Genomic DNA, 17509 nt, shown 5'->3' with positions numbered 1-17509 from the left:
AAAGCTCAATACTCCTATGTAAATTTGAAATCTATGGACTTGTGGCTAACTTATCTTAGGTTATCAAGTGAATTCATGACACTTCCACGATTTTAATAATTAAAATTAATTAAGCTAAGCATTCTGAGTAACAAAAATTATTACATGGCTTTGGTCACTTGCGAGGTTTGAATTGTCAGTTTGTTTCTTATTTCTTATTGCCATTGGCAACTTTGTGAGCTTGTGGCATCTTGCATAAAACAAAGCTTCTATCACAAAAGTTAAATGTGCTGTATAGATGACTTTATTTTTAGCCAGTTAAATGGAATGCAGATTTGGACAATTTAAAACTGTCAATTTTGCTCTAAGCTGACAGAAGGAAAGGCCCTATTGTCACATGGTAAAGCAAACTGTTGTTATTATTATTATTATTATTATTATTTTTAGCTTAACTTGCAAACCATATAATTTTATGGTTTGAATCAAACAGTCATGCCTTGCATATCATTGATAAAGTTATTGGGAAGTACTTTTATTGTGAAATAGCATGAAGAAGCAAAGCTTTTTCTGGATAAGTAATTTTCACTTGAATTAATTAAAAGTGATTTTTTGTTTAATGTTACCAGTAAATGTATCCTGGGCAATGTGTTATTTTTCATTGAAAATTTCAGGTAGTTGTTATCGATTTGGTATATATACTCACTGCAAAAGCTGGCTTCATAATTTCAGGAAAATTGAGACCATTTCATCCGGTATTGCATGTCTTCATCTACCACAGATAATACACCTTGGTAGGCTGCATATATGACATTTTACAAAATTGGGTCAACATCAATTTTTTAAACCCTTTTTTCATTAGCTTTAAAAACTATTTGGTTAGCCTTGATTTCAAGATTTTGAAGTCGAATATCTGCACATATAGATTCAGATCAGTGCTGGCAATGAATTTTCTGAAAAAAAGAAAAGAAAGGAAAAAATTCCTTATTTATGGTTTTGGTCAGACAGTCTGACAACTAATGAAAAGTGTCCCTTTTTTCAGTGCACAGTATTGAAATACACTTTGTGACTGAGATGACAGTAATGGTTTGAATCATTCTGCTGATAATAATTTATACACAGAGGTCATGATGTTGCAAGAAATTTACACCTGTCCCCTTGTACAGTGCATTTGTTGTGTTTTGTTTGGATAAGATTATGCAAGCAATGGAGCCGAAAACTGATATTTTTGTTTGACAGTAAACATGTAGCTTTATAAAAATCTTTATAAGGAAGATGATATGTTTCAAAAGTTGGTGACCTTTACTTTAGTTGTTCAACAATCTAAATGAACATGAAGTTAATTGGTTGTGTAATGTAAACATGCCCCCAAACTTTGGTTTTCTGTTTAATTGGCTGCCATGGAGTGGAAGATTTAATTGGACATGCTATGGGTATGTCATTTAGATTCAGGTGATTGCATTTTATGTAGTCTGGAAAAAAAATCAATTTCATTTAGATTTTTCCCCAAAGCAACTTCTTCCTATTTTTGTCAAAGCATGTTTTTAGCTTTTCAGATATTCTACATGTTGTTATAATATGGTTTGATTTTGGTACGCAGTCTGGTAAGTGATTTTATTGTTCTTTGGCAGTATTTTTTTATTGACAACTGCTTGTAGAATATGTCTGCTTTATGATTACTATTATTTTACCTTTGAAATGCATCAGAAAGGTCATATTTTCGATGTCATTTTAAATTTTCTTTGTTGATGCAAAAGCTATTTCCAAGTTTTACTTCAACCTATTTCATGTGGTGATTTGACAAGCATAAAATTTCTGAGGTTTAAAGGCAAAATACTCTACGTTTCAAAACACTGAAATCTATTTTCATTGACAAGACTATGCAAACTGACTTGTGTTGAAAATGAATTGGAAGTTACCAAGGAATAGTGAGATACAAAGTAAAAAGTGACATTGAAATTTTTTGATGTTAAAAAGGTATCATCTTCAACTGCAATGCATTTTCAATCGCTTTAATTTTATCACCTTTATTTCTAATTGTTGCTATTGAAAATAGTACGATAAAATTTTTGTTGCGACAAGAGGCCAGACTATATGTCCCATTAGTGACTTTGGCCTATTTGTGTTTCAAATTTGTCAACTTTATGGTGACACCAGCCAGATTTTTGTGTTCCTGTCATGTTATGGTTTTGTTCCATACAGTTATTTCATTAGTAACTTAATTTTTTACCATAAAATGTACATGTATCTGGCTTTATTTCTTTAAAAGTAAACTAATAATAATAATAATAATAATAATAATAATAATAATAATAATAATAATAATGATGAAATGGTATATGAAATGAATCATTTCATATACCATTTCATCATTGATTCATTCCTCACGGGACCATTAGAACCCACAAATGACCAGCTCCCAACGTCAGTGGCTTCATAGCTCAGTTGGTTAGAGCGTCGCACCAGAATCGCGAGGTCACGGGTTCAAACCCTGTTGAAGTCCTGAAATTTTCAGGCTTCTCTACGCAATTGTAAAAATTGCGTTCATAACTGCGGAGGTCATAGTTTTACTTGAATAATATAATAATAATAATAATAATAATAATAATAATAATAATAATAATAATACAAGATCATCAGATCATGTCTTTTTTCCTGGTTTTCATTACATAATTAGCCAGAAAAGGTGAGCTCATATTATACTTTTTCGAATTTTAACTTGAGTTTTCCTTATGTCTGACTGCTTTCATTCCTTCACGATAGAGTTTAGCTTTTAATTTTGTTTCTTCTGTATCTGTTTTTATATTTGTCAAATAATTTTTTTTAGTTTGTGTAAGATAACAGGATTTTCCCCCTGGCATTGAGGACAATATTTTAAGAGAATAGTCTTCAAATGATTTCTGTAATTAATTTAATGACTTCATTTAGGGACTGTATATTTTTTTACCACTTTGTATTGCATAAGCAGCACCACAGGACAGTACTACTCAGTACTGTAGAACTTTCAGTTGACTGGGCATCCCAAGACTCAAAAGCATGAAAGAAAAAGAAGAAATTCTAAGTAGAGGTTTTTGTGACTTGTGAAATCAAAATATTATGATAGAGAGCCATTTTTAGCTTTCTACTCTTCCTGTTGTATTACTATTTGAAAATGAGGTAACAGCTGAGGCTGGGTTTTGATTTTAGCTTTCCTCCAAATGCCTCAAATTCCGTGTGCAGTTTTCAACAAATTTAATTTCTACTGTTGTCATGTGCCTGTGTTCTAGAGAAAAATGTTGATAAATCAATATTAATATTATCGTAAATTTGTTTTCAAATTTTGCATCATTTTTATCCAAAATTACAGTGGAATCCTTGTCTCGAAGAGGCATTGGTTAGTGCTGGGGATTTGGGCACAAGTTAATGAAAGGGAAAACTTAAGCTTAAGGCATAGAGTAAAATTTTCCTTGGTGTTGACAATAATCTAAAGTTGCCAGCAGTGTGAAAAATAATTTCAGCCCCAGGGTGAGTCTGAATTTAGAACAGTTATCTTAGTATAATTAAAGTACGTTACTGACTTAATTAATGAAAGTTATTTTTGAGTGAAATCATAAATACTTTTTGTGAGAAAGCTAGTCTTTTTATTTGAAATATGTTAATTTTCTGGTTCACTTTTTTCTTTCTTTGTTTGTTTTTGTTTTTTCGTTTATGCGCATAGAAAACCTTGTAGAGTCCATAAATGCTCTTGAAGTGAAATCTTGTTGGTGTCAAGTATTACATGATGGAATTAATTCTGCCCAATCAAGTCGCTCATACATTTGTAGTGAAGGTGGAGAAAATGAGACATTCAAACCACATGTCATTGTGTCCTCACAAAATGATGTAATTAAAAAAAAAATTGTAACCTTTTGCAGAAAAGTATGGAAGGATTTTGATTGTGCGTTATATCCTTCAATGACTATACTGTAATTTGCATTTCTGTTAAACGTTTTCAAAAACACAATTGTACTGAAATGGATGTTATATGTTATGCACCTATCAATGTTAAGCCCAAGGGTGGGTATTTTGACATTTTCTTTAAAAAAAAATTCAAATTCCCCACCCCTGGGAGAAAATAATTGGTCAAAATCCCTTCCCTGGGAACATCACGTATGATCAAAATCCCTATCCTGGGGACAGACCTCACAATAAAATTCCCGCAATTAGCCTGCCCCTCCCTCTCTTGGGCTTAACATTAGTAGGTGCATTAACCCTGGTGAATGAGTCCCCTTATAGCTTGGTGGTAGTAATTGAAAGCTAAAGTCGTAGGTTTGATTTCTGTAAAGCAGGACAAATTTTCTCCGAGTGTTGGCATATACACAGGTTGTCGGTTGTTAGAGCATGCATGCGCATTGGAATAAAGGCTGGGCCTCTTGTGGTCGTTGGTCGTTCCATCCTGTAGCTTAACTTTATTTGGTTCAGTTGCTGCACATACAACATCGAGTATCCCAAAGTCACCATCGAAAGATAAATCTCTTACTTTTCAACAATGTACATATGGTTGTGTTAATTTAAAAGGTAAAATTCTACATGCATATAAGCAATGACTTTATTTTGATGGACTTCAGAGCACTTTGATCGGAAAGAACATTATTCCTATTTTTTTCATTTTAGAAAGTTAACATGTAGCCATGCATAGATTTTTAGGCTACCACTTTCTTCAAAGGGAAAAAATGCTTGATATTAAAGTAAGGAAAAGAGAGTTATTTGTCATGAGTGGATTAGACAATTTTGGTCTTGAGGAGAACAGTTGAGGTTCAAAGCTAACTTTTCAACATTGGAGATCAAAGTTATTGTTGACTTCACGCGTCAACAGTCTTTAATTTAAGTTATTATTCCTAGTGTTTTCTCCTCGCAACTTAGCCATTTTGGTGGCCATTTCATTTGAAGCTAACCTACTCAGCAAAGAACTGCAATAACGTTTCCCTTTTAACATGTCAGAGGTACTGCATTTTTTGAGTCCTCATCATGCAAACGATGTAAATGTCAAAGTGTACTTGTGTGGATCTTTCTTGTGGACCAGTCACTGCTGTTGATTGTTTTAAATAAATTTAATTTTCATATCAATCCTTCTCCATTTTAGTTTTAATTTTTTTAGTTTTGTTAAGAGCTAATGGATGTCAGAGGATGGATGGATCATGATAATGAAATGTCAAAAAGCTTTCAGAACACAGGATGTAATGGAGTTTAAAAGTTCCTTAACAATAGAAAATGTAGAGCTTCTAGGCCATTTGCTGACAGGAGTTTACAAGCCAAAAGGGAAGTCAGGTCATGAGGCTTTTCTCCAACACGTATGCTGTCATATTTACACAGAACAGACTCCTGAAATCGTTATTGCCTTGTATTAGCTCTTCTCGTATCAAATGCACAAGAGAAATGAAAATGTCTAAGCTAAAATCTTTGAAAGAAAGCCTTTTTATATATGTAGTGGGAAGGCTAGACATTCTAAGTAAAAAATAGCAATGAAATACTGCAAGCTTAATGGCTTAAACATATGAAGGTTTCTAGCCCTGGACTTAACTATTTTCTTTGAGACTGATTGCACCAAATGTTCTTGTGATTAACACCTGAAAAGATTTTTGCACATTTGCTTGTGCAGGTTTTCATGTGACAATTATTGAAATTGCTTTCTGATTGAATTCAATCCCTCATTCACCTTGAAGTTGATGTCAATATCTTATTCTTTGTAAAGAAATGAATTAACAGGTAAATGTCTGGTTGATTTTAATCGTAAATGATGTTCTTTCAATCTCTCTTGAAGTCTTTAAAAAAGTGCAGACCAGAAAACGAATTATTATAGTTTAACAGCAAATTTATCTAAAATGAAATATCATCCCTTTTACTGAATAACATTGTCTGTGTTTTAAGTAAAAGGAAACAAAGTGAAGTGCAATTTTGCAGACTAGAATATAAATGAAAAAACCAAAACAAAAAAAAAAACAACACATGCCAGAGATTTATTGTCATGTTATTGTCATGCATACCCTTTTGTTTCTGGGGGTTGGAATAGTGAAACATTGTAATTTCACAAATGTTGACCATAATTGCATTATTTGTTTCCCAGCTGGTTAGCAACACAATTTATTCAAAACATTTATTGTACCTCAGTGATAAATAATAGTTTTCTAGCTCTGCTGCATAAGGGCATATTCTCGGTAAATGATACATTAATTTACTGTCTGCTTAAGCTACTGGAAAAATAGTTCCAATGTCTCATATATTTTTGTCATGTGAACTGTGGTAAGTTGGGATGTCACTACTTTTTATTGGAAACACATTTCAAACATTTTTAATTGTCTAAATGAGATTCTGTTGAGTCTACATATCATTGTCTTGTACACATTTGAAAACGCAAGGCCTACAGTACATCCCAGTAATTGAATGTTGTATGAACATAGAGATTTCTTTGCACCAAAAAGTGTGTTGTTGTGTTTATTCTGCTGTGATAAGTTTACAACAACATTGACATTATTAACCCCATATCCTAATCTGGATTTCTGTTTTCTTAGACAGACAAATAATCGCTATTCTGCAGATAAACCACTTTTCATCAAACACATTTTATCAAAACAAATATTAATTATTATTAAATTATCCATTAGATTGAGACTTGGCCAGGTGTACATTTTTAATCATGCAGCTACAGGGTAGTGTATAAGTTTTCTTTTCTTCACTTGTGAAAGTTTTGGCATCCATCATCAGTTATACAAGTCTTTGGATGGTCAAGTGTTACCTTGTTGTCTTCAAGGATTCCCCTTCACATTTTTTTGTAATGTTGTTTTGGCTTTGCAGTCTTTCAATTGATAACTAAGCAAATTTATCATCCGCCATTTAATAATGTTAATTTTGTTGTCAACAATTTCTTCATTTTTCATTTCTGTTAATAATTTTTCCATTATTAATTTTTCTTATTCAACTTTCTTATTACGTATAGGTATCATTTCTTTGGGGGATTATTTTAAGGGAGAAACTAAGATAAGACTGTAAGAAAAACGTTTAAACCTAAGATTAGATGCATAATAATAATAATACTATTATTATTATTACCGGTATTTTACTAGAAACTTGTAATGACTGTGTTTTCAGTGCAGGTAAAAGTTGTATTCTCTAATTAGGAAATGACATAAAAATTAGTGGCCTTTGAACTGGAAAACATCAAAGAGAAAGTTCAAAGTAAACTTGAAGTCCTTTGTTTTGTTAGAGTTCAAGTCACATCTGCATGGTACATGCATTTGGCCTCCTACACTGTAAGCCTTTTTGAGATTTCATTTCAAGCTGGCGACATTTTGCTGAAGAGTGTGGGAGTCAACTCTGCACCTTGTTCTTTGACAATGGTGTATTGCTTTGGGTTTATAGTCCTTGGAAGTTGAACAATTGGCACTTTCTCCACATGCATTCAAAGACATTGACCATTGGTCAGACAGGAGTTGAATATGCTTCAATCTCTTCCCTAGAGTCTGGTTTTCTTTTGGTCAGCACCAAGAACACTTACTGGTCACAGTCAAAACTATAAGCAGTTGCAGTAATGGTATAATGTACTCGTGACAACCATTATTGTTTCATATTGCTGAGAATGTAGAGAAGAGCTGGAAGTCCGTAATTCATTGACTTCCTTCTTTGGCTGTGGCCAGAGTCCGTGTCCTTGGTGAAAAAGAAAAGAATAGCAGACTCTGGCCGGGACGAGAATTAATCTGCTATGGGAAATCTGCAGAAGTGAAATCTTCTGAAACAATAGCTAACAACAAAATTATTGAAAACCAAGGGCACATATTCTCCCCTGTCAATTCATTCGCCTCTTCTTTTTTAACCAAGAGAGCTACCTAACCTTTATCCTTACTTTATTGTTGGAAATGGGTATGAAATACTTGGACTTTAAGGTACACTTGTCAAGATTGGGCTTGCATCTAACTCGGTGCATTTCTGTATATGAATGACTTTCACCGTGTATGCGGGTATGCAGTACAACTAAAAGAGCTTGGTGTTAAATCAATTTGCAGCTCATTTGCAAAGTCATGGCTGTTGAATCCAGTTCAAGGCTGAATTCTTGTCATGCTTTGTTATTACTGCAGTTGTTCCATTGATATCAATGATCTTGCACTTAGAAAAGTGTTTTGTATTGGCAGGAGGCAGCTTGGTCCAGTGGTTAGGGTGTTGGGTTTGCATGTGGTTGCCCCAGGTTCAAATCCTGATCTAACCTCTGGTTTGGATTTGTCTCCGGTTGTCCCGGATTCAACTCCACCACACTTTGTAAATAGCTAACTGGCTGCCTCCTGCCAGTTGGGATTCTTAATCATGTTTCTGTTAAGTTTGAATTGTTTCCTTTAGATTACGGGTATTTAAAAAAAGTGGGGTGCCTGTAAACTAGCTTGATAGCTAAGTGTACTTCCACTATAAACAATGCATTTACATTAACATTTTTAGTTTCATTATATGAATTATCTCAAACCGGTGTCTGCATCAGAATTGTCATTGTTTGTGCCATACAGTTTTACCAGCATTCTCATGTAGTGTATTGCTCACACATTCAAATAAGCTCTTATAAAGGAAAGAAAAGGGACTTCATTTAAGTGTCTAATCTTCTAAAGCCATAGAGCACTAATTGGGGACAATGTAAATTGAAATTAACAAGTTAACGCAAATCAAATCAAATTTGGGTTTTTGACGAGAGGGGAAACCGGAGTACCCGGAGAAAACCTCTCGGTGCAGAGTAGAGAACCAACAAACTCAACCCACATATGACGCCAAGTCTGGGAATCAAACCCTGGCCACATTGGTGGGAGGCGAGTGCTCTCACCACTGCGCCATCCCTGCACTCCTGCACTCTTATTATAAACATTGTACCTCAGCCTTTTTGGTTTGAGCCCTCATGGATGCATTAAGTCTTATTCCCACATCTTCACCTTTGGTAAACAAATCCCACGTCCCCTCGGTGCCTCAAGACATCCCTGACTACACTTATGTACTTTCGTTTCATTTTAGAAATTTATCATACACTTGCCTTTTATTTTAAGTATTCTTTATTTCTTAGCAACATCCTAGTTGACAATGTGATCAGAAATGCTTCATGACTTTGTCATTTTACTATTGGCTAACACATTGTACAAAAAAGGGAAAATGCTTTATCAAATTGCTATAATTTTGAGTAAGGAAAATAATCATGGGCCAATGTGTTTCAGGCAGAATTTTGATGAAATGCCACTAATATGGCAAAATGGAAGTTAAGCACTTAAAGTTTATTTTTGGCATCAGAATAAATAAGGACCAGTTTAAATGTCATTGGAATCTTTTTGAGTGAACTAACCAGCTTCTCAGAATTTGCTCTTAATTCATTGACAGTAGTACTGCATATAAGTATTTAAAATTAAGGGGTAAAAAAATCATTAGTTGACATTGCTTCATGACAATGTTTCAAATTGCAGATACTTAACTTTTGTGCAATAGTGATAAAAAATGCAAATGCAGGCTTTTATTTTGATCTTCCCTTCCTGTGATTTCCTGAATTTTAAGTTAAGTAGCCTACCTTGGACTTCGAATAATATTTTTTTTGTTACTAGTTTGGATTTTTCCTTTGCTATGGTATCCAACCTACAAAATGAATTTTCATTCTTTTTGTATTTCAAACCACAACAGAAAAAAGTAATTTTTAGACAGTCTTCCGACAAAAATACAAAAAGTTTGATTTGTTAATGAATGTGAAATTATACACAGATTTTGATCTCGTGTAGTCTTTCCTTTCTTCCATTACTTTAATCTTTAGTTGAAGTGGACGCAAGCTAATCTGCCATTTTAAGAAGTGAAAGTTGAAGCCTGTGGTTTCGGAATAGTTTGTAGATCAAGTTAATTGCTAGGAACTAATAAGGTTATTTCAGCAAAATATAAAAATTAATACCTGTCTTAGCCTAAACGGGCACTTTATAATACAAACGTGGTCTCAGTGACATGGGGTGAGTCGATGAATTTCTTAAAAGGTTGACATAATAATTAATTCAAATGAAAATCCACATTACTCATAATTAGTTGAAAGATGACACGAGCTAATCTTTCCGGGTTTTTAATCTGGCTTTCCTTGGCATTATCTTGGAACAAAATTAAAATTTGCGGGATCATGGGTACTCTTTGTTCGCAAGAACTAGGCTGTAGGTACAGAATACACTTTTACCTGTAGCAAAACAGAAACATTTTTAAGGAGCAAGTACGGTAGTACCTTGATTTAATGAACTTCTTTATAAGGATGTCCTTGTTATAAAACTTTGCCTCCTATTAAGGACAGTGCCTTCTAATTCAAAGGTAGTTGTACGTAGTTTGTGAATATGCAAGAAAAGCAGATCTTAACAAGCGTTATTGAAATCCAAAAAGAAAATTAGGGGTGACCACGCATTTTTGAAAGATAATTAGTCAACAATATTTGTAAAAAGCTTTAAAAATACAAGGCAATGTATTGCGTTCGTTTCCAAATTGAAACTTGATGATCTCTGAAAAATACATGGTTACCCCTAATTTTCTTTTTGGATACCAAGAGCACTTGCTACGTTCTGCTTTCTGCGCATAGTTTTAAACCGAACAAAAATATCCCTGTATTAGTATTAAAGCATCACCCGTAGGAAACCCGAGTTTCTCGAGATGCGCAGAACGTATGCGCAATAACAATCATAATAGTGATAGCAGGCAAGGGTGGAGTGCCTTTCTTGTGCATTATAGAAAGGTTTGAAGAACAAACTCTTTAAGCTCGGTTTAGTTAACCCTTTCTGCATGCTGTAAGGACAAAAACGCCAAAATAATATTGAGGCTGTTATAGTACTGTAAATGATTTTTTTCACTTTTTAGCAGCATAAATCATTGAGGTTTATTTGAATGTATTAGTAGTTTTGTCTGTGTACCTACAAAAAATTAAAAAGAAATTTATTTTCATGTATTTTCAGAATTAGATATAAAATTGTTTGGCATTTGTTTCTACAGAAACTTATGAAGAAATTCGTAATTTTTATTCGACTTAACTTGTTAGGGAATGGAGTAATTTCCAATCAATTTCCCACAAGTTAAATATCATTCATTTCAACTGGCCAGTGGCCAGTGCCATGTGTACAATATTTTAGCTGTTAAGATTATTTATCATTTGGAATGAATAACCATTCACAGTGTAGGAGTAGAGCTAATTAGTGATTACTTTGGCCAATCAAAAAGAACGGAGACAATCGAGTAAACCAATCAAAACTCGAAGTAATTACACGTAGCCGACACAAAGCCCGGAAAATGTGCACGCATAAGCCACGATTGGTTTGGCTTCACTTGTGATTGGTTGAAAAAGTGGCGTGAGAACTTTGAACCAATCACTGAGTGAAGTAATGCAAAAGCAATTACTTTCGACACCAAATTGACAACCGCTCAGTTGTGATTCTGATGATGATTATCATTATATTATTACCATCATGAGATCTTTGCTTTTTTATTTGTTCCCTTTGGCGCCTGGGCCAAGGTACCAAATATTTTATATCATGGAAAAAAAACTTTTGTCAGGAAATCAAATTCTTTTATTATTGTTGTTTCAGAGTGTTTACACCAATATCAGCCGAGTGCTAGAAGTGGCTGATAAATTGAGTGAAGCTGTACACTATGAGTCTGATAGAATTGAAGCTTTAGCCCAGGCTGTGAATCGCGAGTGGAAGTCATTTGACATGAACATCAGCCAGAGAAGTTGTTTGTTAGCACGCTCTCTTGCTTATCATAAACATAGTGAGGAGGTACGAGATTATCATTAACGGATAATGTTTAAGCTGTAATTTAAAGGGGCTATGTCACGGTATTGTAGGGTGTTTATGAGTAATCTTTAGTTAATCACGAGTTTAAAAGCTCGAAAGTGGTAATGAGGAATTTCTTTACTGATAAAATTATCGTTACATCACAAACAAGTTGATTCTGAGCAAAAACGACCTTCTCCAGGCGATTTGCCATAAACTTGAAAAACGTCGAGCCGACTTTTTTCAAGATTTCAGAATTTCAAAAGTGGAAGTTTTTAAAAACGCATCGTTTTGTAGACGCTTTAGGTTTAGTGTGGAGAGGGGAGAGCGAGGGCTTTTCAAAACAACAGGAAGTTATAAGCAAGGACAAGTGCAAGGTCAACACCAACGTCGCCCCAAAATATAACTGGGCTACACGAGTGACTTTCTGCTCGCGCAGAAATTTTGTCGCGTCGCCAGCGCGCAATGAAAATCACACGTGTAACAACCCTTGAACTGGCGACGCGACACGTGAAAAATTCGCAAGAATAAAGTCGCCAGACAAAATCGCAGAGATAGTTGCCCGTGTAGCCACCCTAAAGAGTATTTAGCCAATGAAATTAAAGGAGGAATGTTTGTTTATAGTGCCCAGGTCTCTTGAAGTATGCGACTCAAGGGCTTCAATTTGTCACAAGAGTAGCCACCCTCGCGCGCAGGTGACGCGACAAAATTTGAATGTGTCGCGTGTGGCCGCGGCTTTAAGATCTACGAAGACGGCGACGAAAACTTCACTTCAAAATGTAACTTTGCACAATCCTAAGTCTTTCGCGGTTATTTCATCTTGTTCACTTCGCACAATGTGAGCGAAATTTTCCTACAATTGAATTTATAAGACCGGTTTTAGAGTAAAAATATAGAATGAAAGATTCGCATTTGTACGCTGACGTTGTCCATAAAATCTCAAATTTGGTGATTTCATGTTGTTGTCATGCAGAGTATGGCAATAAAATGCGTGCTGCACGTGCAGCACGATTCTTTTTTCCTCTTTTAACCAATCATATTATTGTTTTATGGCGTCACTTCAAAATAGGGAGTTTAAGCGTGCGACGTTTTTGAGCCGCGGACGGCAACTTGTAGTGAGCTGTTTTCCATTTTAACTTGTCTTTTCACTACCACCTTTATATTGCTGTGTATCTTTCATCCATTAGAGATGATTAGGTTAAAAATGTGGGAGACACTACTGTACTGGCTTGCGAATTGTTCATTTCCGATTGCCGTCCGCGGCTCAAAAACGTCGCGTGCTTAAGCTCCCTAATATGACTTAGTGCTATCGTAAGTAAGTATTTCGCGATTATTCCATCTTGTTCTCCTTGAACAATAGGGGTGAACTATCATGTAGCTGAATTTATAGGAACGTGAAGTGAAGATAACAAGTGAACGATTTCCTGTTGCATGCCCACGTTTTCGTCAAAACCTGAAATTTGGTGATTTCACGTTTAGGGAGTTTAAGCAAAGACGACGGGCTGCGGCTACGGGGACGTCACGAAGCAAGAATATTATTGGTTAAAAAAGGAAAAATACTCGTGCTGCACGTGCAACACGAATTTCCGTGCATTTCTCTGCCGTACTCCACCAAACAACAACGTGAAATCCCCATATTTTAGGTTTTGACCACAACGTGAGCATATAACAATGGCCGTATTTATACTAGATGACGTCTAAGACGTCTCAGACGTCTAAGACATCTGAGACGTCTTAGACGACTAGTATAAATACGGGAAATAAGGTGGACGCATTAAACGTCAGACGAATTAAACGTCTCGAGTTAATTGCGTCTAAACGACGCACTTAACAGACGTCTTAGTCGTCTCAGACGTCTGAGCCGTCTTGTATAAAGACGAGACGCACTAAACTGGGACGCTCTTAGCAATAAAGTGCACACAGTCCCTTTGGTGATTAAATCTTAGTATCTTTTGAAGAAAATTGAGAATTTGATTTCTAGCCGTCGAAGTTAAGTGCGTCCCGTATTTATATTAGTCGCACTTACGGCCAGATGTTTAATACGTCTGGACGTCTTAGACGTCCTCTAGTATAAATACGGCCAATGAAACAGTCATTTTCTGTTGTGACTTTAAAACCTCTCGTACCCATTCAGTTACAGGATAGTTCGCCTGTATTGTTCAAGGTGAACAAGACGGAATAATCGCGAAATACTTGCGATAACGCTAAGTTAAATTTTGACCTGACGTTTTCGTTTTCGATTTGGTTGCCGTAGCCGTCGTCTTTGCTTAAAAGGGAGTTTAAGAAACCACGACGGCTACGGGGACGAAAGCGTCACTTCAAAATATACGTTTGAGCTATTCTAAGTATTTCGGGATTATTCAACCTTGTTGATATTATACAATATGCGCGATGTGTCCTACAACTGGATTGGTACGGACGGATTTGAAGTAAAGAGCGAGATTGAAAGATTCACTGTTGTTTGTCCACGTTTTCGTCAAAACCTCAAATTTGGTAATTTCACGTAGTAGTTTTGACGAGTGCGAGAGAGAAATATTAAAAAATGCGTGCCGCACGTGCAGCACGATCTTTTTGATTCTTTTAGCCAATAATATTACCGCTTTTTGGCGTTGTCGTGTCGTGTCGTTTCTTAAACTCCCTAAACTCTGTTTTGTGGACTGCGGCAGAAAATGCACTGAGATGCGTGCTGCACGTACAGCAGGATTATTTTTTCTTCCTTAAGCAATGTCATTCTGGCTTTGTCGTTGCTAGAGCACTGTCGTGGTTGCTGAAACTGCCTATTGACTGCCGTTTCGACAACCAGAGCGGAGTCATCTTGAGTCAAGTAAGCCCCGATTCACACATTAACAAAAGCTGTTCTTCTCTTATATTCATAGTTCGTTCACAATGTCAAACTATGGCAAGAAAGAATGCAAAACAATGGATATTTACAAATCAAGGAAGTGACAGCTGTGGAGGGCATGTTATCAGACTTGAATGATTTATGGCAAGAAATTGAAAGCGCTTTTGAGACCGTCAGTGGCGACAGCAAGGCTCTGTTGGCTGAAATTCAGAAGTCTCCGTTGCTGGTGGAAAAGCAGTTTCCTAAAAATCCGGAATATTCCGAAGAGGCTGGTTCTCATGTGATGGATATCTATCTCGAGGTTCACGAGCATCACCGTCAATTGGGCTTGCTTTGGGAGAAGCGCAAAGTACAACTGAACGAATACCTTCATCTGTGCATGTTTGATCAAGACAGCTTTCAGGTGAGGCAAAATGTTAGCAATCTTGCCGTTGGTGTTAACTTTCTTAGCAGCCGAAAAGTCATTTCTTGATAAGATACTCGGGGGTAATTGGAAAGAACCCGAGTGCTCCTTCGTAGGAGTCGCCGGAACCTACGGCCTTCCGATCACTAGTTCGAGGTTCGACTCCTATACGAAGGATCACTCGGAATTTTCCGAACATGGCCGAGTTATTATCGTTTTTTACACAGCTGTCATGCTCATACGATCCGCTTGTTATAAAAAAAGCCGCTTTAAACATGTTTTTAAGATCCTAAGGAGATTGTGCAGTACATGCTTATGTATCGATATAAGAGAATGACCATTCTGTATACAGATTTCCAAGGGATGCTCTCACCTGCATCGGATAATTTTTAATTCAGAATTTTATTTCTAAAACCACAAAACAATGCTCTTGATTTGTGAAGTTAAATTGATCAAATGGAGACAAATGGATCAGGGAATTAAGTCATCTTTATATCAATATTTCAAATGCAATTCTGCATTCTTTTGAATACTTGACATCTCTGCTTTATGAGTTTCAATTTATTGTCAAAATTAATTTCGGCTTTCTTTGCCTTTGTATTACTACGCTTGGTGATTGGTTTAGAATTTTCCCGCCACTCTCAGCCAATCAGAGGCCGAAAACAAAACCAACTTTTTTTCGAGCGTTGGTGTTTTCCTGCGCTTTTCACCGGCTGCCTTAATTCGCTCTGCGCTCTGATTGGCTCAGGTGATTGCCTGCATCTGTTGTGATTGGCCAAACTATTCACTGAGAAGTTGTTTTTATGGCATCAACTGGAAACTGCTCCAAAAAACTATACAATGTTTTCAATTTGTGTGGTCGCAATTTAGGAACTTAAATGACTCATTCTTAACTTTTCCCAGGCTAAAAAGTGCTAGTTATATTGCTGGCACAGGAAAAAATGCGATCAAAATAGGAACACTTAGTGCCGACTTTGACCGGGAAAAGTAAAGGCACGAGCCACGTTAATTTCACAAATCGTCACCCAAAAATGTTAATTTCAAGAAAGGCACAAGGAAATATTTGCGATAAATTAGGAAATCTGAAAGAAATTATATCGCTTGATATTAAGCGGTGGCAAAGAAACCTTCATTTTCTTTAATATGATGGTAACAATTGATAAATCGTCCTTTAAAAAAAATGTGACACTTTCTGAAAATGAATTAGGATGATGAATTGTTTATGAACGACGCTAGCTTATTCGTCTTATGATAATGATGAAGAATTTTACTTGTGACCTCCAGATAGTTCGGCTGAAACTTGTTCGAACTTAGCTGATGTCCTGCCTGATATCTTCAAAAAGTTATTTTTCGTAATAACAGTACATTCTACACTAACAATATTAAACAGTACTGACATAAACAACGCCCACAAGTCCTGCACTATTAACATTTTAGGCAAGGACGAAAGACATATGTTTTGTTACTGCTTTGTAAATTACTTCTCTAGTTCTGAAACTATACATGGCTTAAGGAGATATGACTGTTGGACTGAGGAACCAAAATCTGCTTTTCGTAAAAGCAATGCACACGAGACAATTTGAAGCCTGCGGTTACAAAAAGGGGGATTAGAGAGTTAAAATATTTTGTATATTAGAAATCGTATTATTCGTTTTGCTGGGGCAAATAAAATATCTTGCGATTAAGAAAAAAAGACGAGTTTAGGTATTCTTGAAAGAATGAGGCTTTCACCCCAAAAGTTTAAAAGCTCGCCAAACGCAGAAAGTCTCCTCAGCCAGAAAGGAATTGAGAAAAAAGTTACAATAAATGAATTTTCGTGCTTCTTGACAAGCCGAGAAGCAAGCTGCCGTTTGCCTCCGGGCGAAATCTTTGATGTTTTAAACTTTGCTTTTTTTCATTTCCTGCTTTAAAGAGGTTATTACATTTGAACTTGAAGTGCCATCGATATATAATGTCCAATTTTCCGCAAGAGACTTGTCTTCGTAGCCAAAATATGACTCAGCTTTAATTTGACAAGAGAAATCGTCATCTATCGAATGATTTTTTGCCAATACATAAGTTTGGTAGAATAATTATTTAAAATTATAGAATTAAGAAATTCATATTTTTTCATACCTTTCTTACAAATGACTAAAGTTATTTTTTAATTTCCAGGTTATAGATTTTCTGATATATTTTGTTGTTTTTGTTTTGACGAGGAGCTTAGCGTAAGCTTGAAATTAGATCTCTGGAAATTTCGTGGAAGGCAAATTTTTAGTCTAATTTTTCCTTAAGATTTTTGGACACCTCCATTTTCGGCTTCATAATCCAAAAGAGACCGAATTGTTTTAGCTGATAAGAATATACCTTAATTAGATGCGAGGAGCAGAGATGTCCGTCCAAGGGTTAAAGTTTAATTCGGTCGCACAGGTTGGATACTTTTTGTGTTAAAATAACTGCGCCGTAGTATTTGAATGTTAATGATAATATACAGAGGTGCAGACAATCCTCTTTTAAAAGTTGAGAGATTCATCTTGGGTAGAATCTGTGTAATCA

General features: G+C 35.7%; 1 protein-coding gene across 23 annotated transcripts in view; it reads left to right on the top strand.

The window, feature by feature from the left end:
- The window catches only part of LOC137984619 (kalirin-like), a 167132-nt gene that overhangs the window by 60052 nt on the left and 89571 nt on the right, over positions 1-17509 (top strand). For all 23 annotated transcript variants that reach the window (XM_068831802.1, XM_068831807.1, XM_068831798.1 and 20 more), the window contains 2 exons: positions 11541-11732; positions 14606-14974. In XM_068831802.1, coding sequence (XP_068687903.1) covers positions 11541-11732; positions 14606-14974 — 561 coding nt within the window. The remainder of the gene's footprint in view (positions 1-11540; positions 11733-14605; positions 14975-17509) is intronic.

The sequence above is a fragment of the Montipora foliosa genome, chromosome 14, assembly GCF_036669935.1.
Source record: "Montipora foliosa isolate CH-2021 chromosome 14, ASM3666993v2, whole genome shotgun sequence".
In the NCBI taxonomy this organism is placed as follows: Eukaryota; Metazoa; Cnidaria; class Anthozoa; order Scleractinia; family Acroporidae; genus Montipora; species Montipora foliosa.
The sequence above is the reverse complement of the archived record's forward strand: the minus strand, read 5'-3'. Positions and strand labels throughout refer to the sequence as shown.